Source organism: Lucilia sericata, unplaced genomic scaffold (genome assembly GCF_015586225.1).
Source record: "Lucilia sericata isolate MDLA Ls3-8-SP2 unplaced genomic scaffold, ASM1558622v1 Contig001863F_arrow, whole genome shotgun sequence".
Classification (NCBI taxonomy): Eukaryota; Metazoa; Arthropoda; class Insecta; order Diptera; family Calliphoridae; genus Lucilia; species Lucilia sericata.
Window position 1 is genome coordinate 23,811 of NW_023995754.1, and position 12,300 is coordinate 36,110.

The following is a 12,300-nucleotide window of genomic DNA, read 5'->3' on the forward strand; positions in this document are numbered from 1 at the left end:
ATGTAGCGTTGAAGCAGAAGAGAGAGGGAGAGCAAAAAAATTCAGTGCAACGTGGGGTATAAAAATGTGCGTGTTAGTCGAGGAGTTAGAGATTTACTTTAAAAATAAAAAAGTTTAAGTGGTGTATTTCTTTTTCGGGGGGAAATGAGGGAAATGTGAGATCCACTGATTATATAATGATAAATTTTAAAAATTTTCGCAAACACATGTAAATATGTTCTAGTTTTGTTCTAGTTCTAGTTCTGTTCTAGTTCTGTTCTAGTTCTGTTCTAGTTCTGTTCTAGTTCTGTTCTAGTTCTGTTCTAGTTCTGTTCTAGTTCTGTTCTAGTTCTGTTCTAGTTCTGTTCTAATTCTGTTCTAGTTCTGTTCTTGTTCTGTTCTAGTTCTGTTCTAGTTCTGTTCTAGTTCTGTTCTAGTTCAGTTCTAGTTCTGTTCTAGTTCTGTTCTAGTTCTGTTCTAGTTCTGTTCTAGTTCTGTTCTAGTTCTGTTCTAGTTCTGTTCTAGTTCTGTTCTAGTTCTGTTCTAGTTCTGTTTTAGTTCTGTTCTAGTTCTGTTCTAGTTCTGTTCTAGTTCTGTTCTAGTTCTGTTCTAGTTCTGTTCTAGTTCTCTTCTTGTTCTGTTTTTGTTCTGTTCTAGTTCTGTTCTAGTTATGTTCTAGTTTGGTTCTAATCTCTCCAAATTTCCCTTTCTAGTTTTTACTAGTACTGCAGCCACGTTGTATAAACACATGCACATAAATAAAATGTTTTGCTTATAAAATACGTGTTTTATTTATTTTTTTTATATTTATATATTTTTTTCGTTACCAACCTTTTGTAACTTTTGCTTCTGATATCTACTACATGTTGCAGTTATTGTTGCATTTGTGTAGTGGAAAATAAAATTCAAAACTCATATATCAATTTTTAAGGGTTTTTCCACTATCTTACTTTCGAATTTTAACCAGAATTTTCAATTTCTATTTACGTATGACTGATTATTTGGCTCAACACGAGTAGCTTTTTTGCACGTTTTAGTTTAGTTTATTTATGTTTGCTCTTTGGGGTTTAAATCATTACTTGAGATTTTTTATATAGGAGCCAAAAATAATATATAGTATTAACTAAAAGTAATAACAGTTTGGCTAACATACGTTAGAGTTTAAGAATATATATTTTTAAATTTAAAAGAATTTAAATTCCTTAATTTCGAAGTCCTTCTTATAGCTAAGCCAACAACTAAAAATATGTATGTAACTGCAGAAGTCTCTTAACCTTTACCCATCAAGTTTTCTTAAAGTCATTATTGTATTTCTGTTTATGCTTTTTAACTTTATATAACAACAGTTTTTCCAAATAACACCCTTTTTTATTTGCTTTGGAAAATAAGGTTCTTGCTGTTAATTTTCTATAAATAAAATATTTTATATATTTACATTTACATGCCCAATTGATTACTTGTTCTTTTATGACGAGATGCAGAAATAAAAATTTTATAAAATGTAAATAAAAAGTAAACATATTAAGGAGACTATTAAAAATGTATGTTAACAAAACATTTAACCGAACAGTTGAATGGACGGTCGGACAGGCAATGATAATCAAATTTTATACACACACTTCTGCAGATAACAGTAAATTTGTGCACATGTTCTGGAAAATGTCCTGCAGACTTGCCAATGAATTTTTATACAATTATATAAACCATTTTCTTTTATAGTTTTTTTTTTTGTATTAACATTTAAATACATTTTTATTGAATTAAATGTGTCACATTTTTGGAATAAATTAAATTGTGAAAACTAAAGTTTAAACTTGGTTAACACTAAGTAAACTTAGTTCTGTTCTAGTTCTGTTCTAGTTCTGTTCTAGTTCTGTTCTAGTTCTGTTCTAGTTCTGTTCTAGTTCTGTTCTAGTTCTGTTCTAGTTCTGTTCTAGTTCTGTTCTAGTTCTGTTCTAGTTCTGTTCTATTTCTGTTCTAGTTCTGTTCTAGTTCTGTTCTAGTTCTGTTCTAGTTCTGTTCTAGTTCTGTTCTAGTTCTCTTCTAGTTCTGTTCTAGTTCTGTTCTAGTTCTGTTCTAGTTCTGTTCTAGTTCTGTTCTAGTTCTGTTCTAGTTCTGTTCTAGTTCTGTTCTAGTTCTGTTCTAGTTCTGTTCTAGTTCTGTTCTAGTTCTGTTCTAGTTCTGTTCTAGTTCTGTTCTAGTTCTGTTCTAGTTCTGTTCTAGTTCTGTTCTAGTTCTGTTCTAGTTCTGTTCTAGGTTCTGTTCTAGTTCTGTTCTAGTTCTGTTCTAGTTCTTTCTAGTTCTGTTCTAGTTCTGTTCTAGTTCTGTTCTAGTTCTGTTCTAGTTCTGTTCTAGTTCTGTTCTAGTTCTGTTCTAGTTCTGTTCTAGTTCTGTTCTAGTTCTGTTCTAGTTCTGTTCTAGTTCTGTTCTAGTTCTGTTCTAGTTCTGTTCTAGTTCTGTTCTAGTTCTGTTCTAGTTCTGTTCTAGTTCTGTTCTAGTTCTGTTCTAGTTCTGTTCTAGTTCTGTTCTAGTTCTGTTCTAGTTCTGTTCTAGTTCTGTTCTAGTTCTGTTCTAGTTCTGTTCTAGTTCTGTGCTAGTTCTGTTCTAGTTCTGTTCTAGTTCTGTTCTAGTTCTGTTCTAGTTCTGTTCTAGTTCTGTTCTAGTTCTGTTCTAGTTCTGTTCTAGTTCTGTTCTAGTTCTGTTCTAGTTCTGTTCTAGTTCTGTTCTAGTTATGTTCTAGTTCTGTTCTAGTTCTGTTCTAGTTCGGTTCTAGTTCGGTTCTAGTTCGGTTCTAGTTCGGTTCTAGTTCTGTTCTAGTTCTGTTCTAGTTCTGTTCTAGTTCTGTTCTAGTTCTGTTCTAGTTCTGTTCTAGTTCTGTTCTAGTTCTGTTCTAGTTCTGTTCTAGTTCTGTTCTAGTTATGTTCTAGTTATGTTCTAGTTCTGTTCTAGTTCTGTTCTAGTTATGTTCTAGTTCTGTTTAGTTCTGTTTTAGTTCTGTTCTAGTTCTGTTCTAGTTCTGTTCTAGTTCTGTTCTAGTTCTGTTCTAGTTCTGTTCTAGTTCTGTTCTAGTTCTGTTCTAGTTCTGTTCTAGTTCTGTTCTAGTTCTGTTCTAGTTCTGTTCTAGTTCTGTTCTAGTTCTGTTCTAGTTCTGTTCTAGTTCTGTTCTAGTTCTGTTCTAGTTCTGTTCTAGTTCTGTTCTAGTTCTGTTCTAGTTCTGTTCTAGTTCTGTTCTAGTTCTGTTCTAGTTCTGTTCTAGTTCTGTTCTAGTTCTGTTCTAGTTCTGTTCTAGTTCTGTTCTAGTTCTGTTCTAGTTCTGTTCTAGTTCTGTTCTAGTTCTGTTCTAGTTCTGTTCTAGTTCTGTTCTAGTTCTGTTCTAGTTCTGTTCTAGTTCTGTTCTAGTTCTGTTCTAGTTCTGTTCTAGTTCTGTTCTAGTTCTGTTCTAGTTCTAGTTCTGTTCTAGTTCTGTTCTAGTCTGTTCTAGTTCTGCTCTAGTTCTGTTTCTAGTTCTGTTCTAGTTCTGTTCTAGTTCTGTTCTAGTTCTGTTCTAGTTCTATTCTAGTTCTGTTCTAGTTCTGTTCTAGTTCTGTTCTAGTTCTGTTCTAGTTCTGTTCTAGTTCTGTTCTAGTTCTGTTCTAGTTCTGTTCTAGTTCTGTTCTAGTTCTGTTCTAGTTCTGTTCTAGTTCTGTTCTAGTTCTGTTCTAGTTCTGTTCTAGTTCTGTTCTAGTTCTGTTCTAGTTCTGTTCTAGTTCTGTTCTAGTTCTGTTCTAGTTCTGTTCTAGTTCTGTTCTAGTTCTGTTCTAGTTCTGGTTCTAGTTCTGTACTAGTACTGTTCTAGTTCTGTTCTAGTTCTGTTCTAGTTTTCGTTCAGTTCTAGTTCTGTTGTAGTTCTCGTTATATTCTAGTTCTCTTCTAATTCTAGTTCTGTTCTAGTTCTGATTGATTATTTTATCACGTCTCTTTCAAAATTTAATATAGTAATCATTTGAATTCTATGCACCACTCTTCTGGAAATATAGGCTTCCCGAATAGTCCACGTGTCTATCGGTTTATGTGTAAACTTTGGTATCAAACTGCGTAGCTCCCAGACAGTTCAAATATAATCATATAGCTTATCACAAAGTCGATTTAGATCTACTCAATTTCCCTATTAATTTTCATCTTACTACTTACTAAACTACTCCTCTATAACTGTTTACATATTCTTTTTTTGTCTCCTTTACAGGCCGATTTTTCATGGTCAATTAAGGGTGATAACGAAACAGTCGAATGGCTGGGCAACGGTGACCATAAAGCATTTAAGGATAAAAGCTATTATGAACTAAAAGAAGATTATGCCATAGCACGTACCTATCGTTGTGTGGCCAATAATACAGCGGGTGCTGGTACATTCTGTGAAATCGAAGTTGCCGGTAAGTACAAAAAGAATAATTTTAATAATACACTCAGAAGTAGGAGTACGTATGTATGTATAAGTAAGGGATGCACGATGACTAAATAGTAGTTTGTATGTACTCTCGTAGTAAAATTAAACTGCAGTTGCTGCAGCCGCTTTAATGACAGTAAATAGTAGTAAATGTTGGACAGAATTTGTAGAAAAACTAGAGTGAGTTAAAAGGAAAAAATTGTGCATTGATTATGTGCCTAAATGGTTTATAAAAAAAGTGTATAATGTTTTAAAAAGCTTTCAGTATACTTTGTTTTTTCACTCACTCTTGCAATAAGTGTTTCATATACTATATTTAGCTTTAAATGGCTTTAAAGGACTTGCAAAAGTGTAAGACAATAACAATTGAAACTGAAATTAAGTGATGAATGGTCTTTTAAGTGATGAAAATAAACGCAAACAATAAGAAAATAAAAAAAAGAATATAAAAATCACTTTAGTAGCTTTTAGCTCTATTTCCTTTCTCTTTTTGTCAAGACAATGGTAATTTGGATAGAGTTCAAATTAAAGTTGTGCGAAACAAAACAAAAAAGAAGACTATTAAGTGTAAATTGAAGACTATTTGCGTTGAGTAACGTTTTTTTATTTTCCTAAAGAACAAAAGTGGAAAATGAGTTAAATTTAATTTAAATAAGATAGATGTAAAGGATTTCACTCTAGCGAAGAAAGTCTGCTTGGTCTTTTAACAGAGGAATTCAAAATTATACCGGAAAGTTCATAAAAAATGCAATAATTTACTTTCTGTAACAGCGAAGTTTTTCCTTTGGAAAAGCCTGAAATAGCGAAGGATATTCCTTCTTTGATACAGTAGCAGCTAGCCATGGATGTATTCTCTTTAGCACAGCTTTAGCTAGCGATGAATATACTTCTCTTTTGTACAGCTGGAACTAGCGATTGACGTACTCTCTTTAGTACAGTTTGAGGTGGCAATGGATATACTCTCTTTAGTACAGCTTGAGCTAGCGATAGATGTTCTCTCTTTAGTACAGCTTGAGCTAGCGATGAATGTACTCTCTTTAGTACAGCTTGAGCTAGCGATGGATGTACTCTCTTTAGTACAGCTTGAGTTAGCGATGGATGTACTCTCTTTAGTACAGCTTGAGTTAGCGATGGATGTACTCTCTTTAGTACAGCTTGAGTTAGCGATGGGTGTACTCTCTTTAGTACAGCTTGAGTTAGCGATGGATGTACTCTCTTTAGTACAGCTTGAGCTAGCGATGGATGTACTCTCTTTAGTACAGCTTGAGGTGGCGATGGATATACTCTCTTTAGTACAGCTTGAACTAGCGATAGATGTACTCTCTTTAGTACAGCTTGAGCTAGCGATAGATGTACTCTCTTTAGTACAGCTTGAGCTAGCGATAGATGTACTCTCTTTAGTACAGCTTGAGCTAGCGATAGATGTACTCTCTTTAGTACAGCTTGAGCTAGCGATGAACGTACTTTCTTTAGCACAGCTTGAGCTAGCGATGGAAGTATTCTCTTTAGTACAGCTTGAGCTAGCGATGGATGTACTGGCTTTAGTACAGCTAGCCCTAGCGATGGATGTACTTCCTTTAGTACAGCTTGAGCTAGCGATGTAGGTACTTTCTTTAGTACAGCTTGAGCTAGCGATGAATATACTTTCTTTAGTACAGCTTGAGCTAACGATGAATGTACTTTCTTTAGTGAACCTTGAGCTAGCGATGGATGTATTAACTTTAGTACAGCTTGAGCTAGCGATGGATGTACTACCTTTAGTACAGCATGAGCTAGTGATGGAAGTACTCTCTCTAGCAAAGCCTGAATGAGCGATGGTTGTACTTTCTTTAATACAGCTTGAGCTAGCAATGGATGTACAGTCTTTAGTACAGCTTGAGCTAGTGATGAATGTACTGTCTGCCTTGCAAAAGGAGAAACTTTTTAATTTAAAATCACATTTAATTTCAAATATTTACTTCCAATTTACAGTGCCAATCGTATCGATATAAATCTCTAACTACAGATTTACTTTGCCATCTAATCCTTATATTTATGTTAATATTATTCACATAATTTCAACAAAAGCCATTGATTTTCATGCAAAAACTAAAATAAATATTGTTTTTTAGAATAATCAAAAATTACAACAACAAAAAACTTTTTAGTTAAACATTTTTTGTGTCAGCTGTTTAAATTAACTTAACCTATACCAATTGTGCTTTTAGAAAAACAAGGGCCAAATAAAAACCTCTCGAACTCTTAAAAGTAAACAATTCTCCCTAAATAAAGAGGAGGGAGGGAACGTAACACTGCTAAAACTAAATCACAAATTTTGTAGCATCGAACAAAAGCAAAAAACTAACTAACGAACAATTTGAATTGTTGAACCAGAAAAAAAACGCGATGAAACCACCACAATCAAGTTGAAATAGTATTAAGAATTAAGGCACAGAAAAAATACTCTTACTAAAACAAAATTTTAATTCAAATACTCGCACACATACATGCATACATATATACACAATGGCATACTAACAAATCCGTGGCAGTATCTGTGATAAAATGAATAAACGGAAGCTGATTACTGTCAATATTTGTTTCGACTGTGTTTTAATACAATACATTGCAAATGGCAGGACTGTCAATGTGTATTTCTGTGTGTGTGTGTGTGTGTGTAAGCGTCCAACTAAAGAGGGGAATTTTTCGTGGGTCCTTGTCAATGTTATTGTTGCTTTTGGCCAGTTTCCTGTAAAACTGGGTTTTCAGTTCGATTGTTTTGTTTTGTGATTGTATGTGTGTGTGTGTGTTAAAAGGCGTTAAAACGAAACAGCTACAAGATTCTCAACAATATTGCAATTTTTGTTATTGTTGTTGTTTTATTTTGGTTAAAACCACCATGACTTTGAATTTACAGCACGTGCTGTTTGAATTCTAACCACCAGCTAAATTTTTTTTCGTATTCATCTTCAAACACTCCTCTATGTTTCCGTTTCCTCTGTAAGCAGCTTTTGATTAGGATATTGTAACCATCTTTTACAATTTTTTTTTTTGTTTCACTTCTTTTCGGTTACAAACTGCAGCTGACGCTTTTTAGTTTGTTGTAGTGGAAAAAAGTACATTTTCAATTTTGTGAGTTTATTATTTTTTTTTTCTTTTGTATTTATTTCTTCGATAATTTTTTCTCTCTCTTGATTTTAAATTTAATGTATTTTGTTGGTTTTTTCTTTTCTTTTGACTGAACCCTTGGTTGGTTGGCTTGGCATTGGTTGTGATTTTATTTATATGTTTGTATTAGGAAAAGGAAATTGATTTCGCTGTGTTGTTACACTTCCTTTTAAACAAGAAGAACAAAAAAAAAAAAAAAGAGTTTTCTTTCCATTCGTGCATGTTTCTCTTATTTAGCTTTTTTTGTTGGTGGTTTTGGTTTGAAAATAATAAATATTTGTATTAAATAGAGATAATATTTTAAGCTTAAGATTTATTGTAAAATTATATTAAATTTTTAAAGAATGATTTTTTAAAAGAATTTTGCTTAAAACTTTCAACTGATCGATAAAAGAAGTAATGATGAAAATAATTTTTAGAACAGTTTGATCCAGTGATGGATGATGAACTTTCTTTAGTACAGCTTGAGCTAGCGATGGATGTACTTTCTTTAGTATAGCTCGAGTTAGCGATGGATGTACTTTCTTTAGTACAGCTTAAGCTAGCGATGGATGTACTTTCTTTAGTACAGCTTGAGCTAGCAATGGATGTACTTTCTTTAGTACAGCTTGAGTTTGCGATGGATGTACTTTCTTTAGTACAGCCTGAACTAGCGATGGATTTACTTTCTTTAGTACAGCCTGAGTTAGCGATGGATATACCTTCTTTAGTATAGCTTGAGCTAGAGATGATGAACTTTGTTTAGTACAGCTTGAGCTAGAGTAGGTTCTGAGTTAGCGATATATGAACTTTCTTTAATACAGCTTGCGCTAGCTATGGATGTACATTCTTTAGTAGAGCTTGAGCTAGCGATGGATGTACATTATTTAGTACAGCTTGAGCTAGCGATGGATGTACATTCTTTAGCACAGCTTGAGCTAGCGATGGATGTACATTCTTTAGTACAGCTTGAGCTGGCGGTAGATGTATTTTCTTTAGTACAGCTTATGTTAGCGATGGAAGAGCTTTTATTAGTACAGCTTGAGCTAGCTATGGATATACTTTCTTTAGTACAGCTTGAACTAGCGATTGATGGACTTTATTTAGTATAGCCTGAGCTAGCGATGTATGTACTTTCTTTTGTACCATGGATGTACTTTTCTTTAGTACAGCATGAGCTAGCGATGGATGTACTTTTCTTTAGTACACCTTGAGCTAGTCAAGGATGTACTTTTCTTTAGTACAGCTTGAGCTAACAAAGGATGTACGTTCTTTAGTACAGATTAAGCTAGCCAAGGGTGTACATTCTTTAATACAGCTTGAGTAGGCTAAGGATGTACTTTCTTTAACACAGCTTGAGCTTGCGATGAATGTAGTTTCTTTAGTACAGACTGATCAAGTGACGGATGCCCTTCTTTAAGTTCAGCCTGAGCTAGTGATGAAAAAACTTTCCATAGTAAATCTTGAGCTAGTACTAAAGTAGAACTAGTAGTTTCTTTACAATGAGCTTGCGGTGAAAGAACTTTTGACAGTGCAGGGCTGGAAACCGAATTCGAAGTTTTGTGTTCATTTCCATTTATTTCTTATTAATTTTGGTGCTGGTTTTTAATAATCTATACTTGTTACAAATGTATTTTACAGCTACTCATCCTTTTATCATTTGGTGGAAAGGTAAAGTTTTCAGAAGAATTTTGAAAAAGTTTAAAGCATGTCAGTTTTTTTCCTAAAAAACAAATCTGAAAGCTTTTACAGAAAAACTTGAATATTCTGTATCCTATACCGAGTCCTTGTACAGCACTTATTCCTAAAACAAGTATACAATATTTTTCGTTTAATACATAATCATACTTTACCTTTACTCACAGCGATCTAACAGGTTTCTGCAAGTTGTTCAACTAATTTGAATCATATTCCTAATCACAGATAACTCGTAATAATGACTTAAAGGAGTGAATAATAAATAAGAGAAAAACTCAAATAAACTGTTAAACTAGATAATTTTTTAAAACATTGATTACTTTGTTGTAGACATTTTAAACTATAGAGTTAACTGAACTTAAAATTATTTTTAATATTATAATTTTTAAGTAGTCGTAACTTAATTTAGCATAACAACTGGGTGTTGGTAATATATGTATATATATATTTGGGTAAAAAATTTATTTTAAATTTAACTTTATAAAAGCTATTTTTTACAATAGAATTTAAAAAAATATTTAAAAATTATAACTCTCCTCTTTTTTCCCCCTACTGCTTTTTAAATTTTGATAACCACTTATAAATGAAAACATGCTTAACTTGAACGCTTAAATATGCTTGAAAAACACACACAAAAACAAAATCCCAAAAAATTAAACTACAGTGCGCCTTAGAAGTAAGTAGACAAAAACGGAAAATAATTGTTCAATTCACCAACGATGTTGTAACAACCTAAACAGCAACTAAAGTGAATTAAACAAATATTAAAAATATAATTAAATAACTTTTAATAATAGAAATTTTATATTGTTGTTAAATTATAATTTTTATTAAATTTATGTTCGAAATTTTTTTTGTTTTATTTCCTAAGCAAAAAGCTCTTCCTATTACCTAAAGAGCTAAATTTCATTTTTCCTTCAAATCCCTCCCCTTATGACTTCTGACACCTTACTTTTGTCAATGACTTATTTAATAAAAAGCCATTTAATACTCATATACATAACTTTACTTAATAAAAACCTACATTCTCTATACAACTTACTCATATAAAATTCATAAATTTTACAAATAGTTTCATATTACAAATGACGGAAATATTTGAATATGACTAGACAGTTTATATATTTATGTCGTACCTACATATGTGTGATAAAAACATCAGCGCAAAGAAATGTCACAAGGAATTACTTATTTACGACAGAATAGAAAATGGAACTCAACCCAGCAACATTTTAAATTTTAAAGGGTTTTCTACTTAAAGTAAACTAGAAAAAATGTTGCCGGTTTAAAATTTCTCTTCTGCTCTATTTGCTATTGAAAAACAGATTTTTTTATACATATGACTACTTGAGGGTATATAAACCAGGAAATTTTATTTAATTCCCTGAATTGTATTTGAGCAGTGAAAGGAAAAAATTGTTGTCATATTTGATAAATTATTAAGGTATAAAAGTAAAGAATGCAATGCAACTCATTTGACATAAAAATGTAAAAAAATATGAAACAGAAATATATAAACAAAGTAGCATAAGGTGTAAACTAGAAAATGTACTAAGAATAGAATTGATTATAAAATAGAATAGACAAGAGACTAGACTGTAGGCTAGGCTATAGACTAGACAATATACTAGACTTTCAACTAGTTTATAGACTAGACTATAAACTAGATTACTGACTAGACAAGACAATTGAATAGACTTTAGACTAGTCTATAAAATAACCATAGCTTAGACTATAGACTAGACTATAGAAAAGACTATAGACTAGACTATAGAATAGACTATGGACTAGATTATAGACTAGAATAAAGACTAGACTATAGACTAGATTATAGATTAGACTATAGACTGAACTATAGACTAGACTATAGAATAGACTATAGAATAGACTATAGAATAGATTATAGAATAGACTATAGAATAGACTATAGACTAGAATATAGACTAGACTATAGAATAGACTATAGACTAGTCTATAGACCAATCTATAGACTAGAATATAGACTAGACTATAGACTAGACTATAGACTAGATTACAGACTAGACTATAGACTAGACTAAAGACTAGACTATAGACTGGACTATAGACTAGACTATAGACTAGACTATTGACTAGACTATAGACTAGACTATAGACTAGACTATAGACTAGACTAAAGACTAGACTATAGACTAGACTAGACTATAGACTAGACTATAGACTAGACTAGACTAGACTAGACTAGACTAGACTAGACTAGACTAGACTAGACTAGACTAGACTAGACTAGACTAGACTAGACTAGACTAGACCATAGACTAGACTAGACCATAGACTAGACTAGAAGAGACTAGACTAGACTAGACTATAGACTAGACTATAGACTAGACTATAGACTAGACTATAGACTAGACTATAGACTAGACTATAGACTAGACTATAGACTAGACTATAGACTAGACTATAGACTAGACTATAGACTAGACTATAGACTAGACTATAGACTAGACTATAGACTAGACTATAGACTAGACTATAGACTAGACTATAGACTAGACTATAGACTAGACTATAGACTAGACTATAGACTAGGCTATAGACTAGACTATAGACTAGACTATAGACTAGACTATAGACTAGACTATAGACTAGACTATAGACTAGACTATAGACTAGACTATAGACTAGACTATAGACTAGACTATAGACTAGACTATAGACTAGAATATAGACTAGACTATAGACTAGACTATAGACTAGACTATAGACTAGACTATAGACTAGACTATAGACTAGACTATAGACTAGACTATAGACTAGACTATAACTAGACTATAGACTAGACTATAGACTAGACTATAGACTAGACTATAGACTAGACTATAGACTAGACTATAGACTAGACTATAGACTAGACTATAGACTAGACTATAGACTAGACTATAGACTAGACTATAGACTAGACTATAGACTAGACTATAGACTAGACTATAGACTAGACTTGACTAGACTTGACTAGACTTGACTAGACTAAAGACTAGACTATAGACTAGACTATAAACTAGAATATAAACTAGACTATAGATTAGACTATA

General features: G+C 32.3%; 1 protein-coding gene across 5 annotated transcripts in view; it reads left to right on the top strand.

The window, feature by feature from the left end:
• LOC119612879 overlaps nt 1-12,300 on the top strand; it is a 55,328-nt gene that overhangs the window by 11,650 nt on the left and 31,378 nt on the right. For 2 of the 5 annotated variants that reach the window (XM_037968762.1, XM_037968763.1), the window contains exons 10-11: nt 4,202-4,388; nt 9,170-9,199. In XM_037968762.1, the coding sequence (XP_037824690.1) occupies nt 4,202-4,388; nt 9,170-9,199 (217 nt within the window). Of the gene's footprint in view, nt 1-4,201; nt 4,389-9,169; nt 9,200-9,890; nt 9,903-12,300 lie in introns of all 5 variants that reach the window. The other 3 variants (XM_037968766.1, XM_037968765.1, XM_037968764.1) reach the window with 2 other exon arrangements.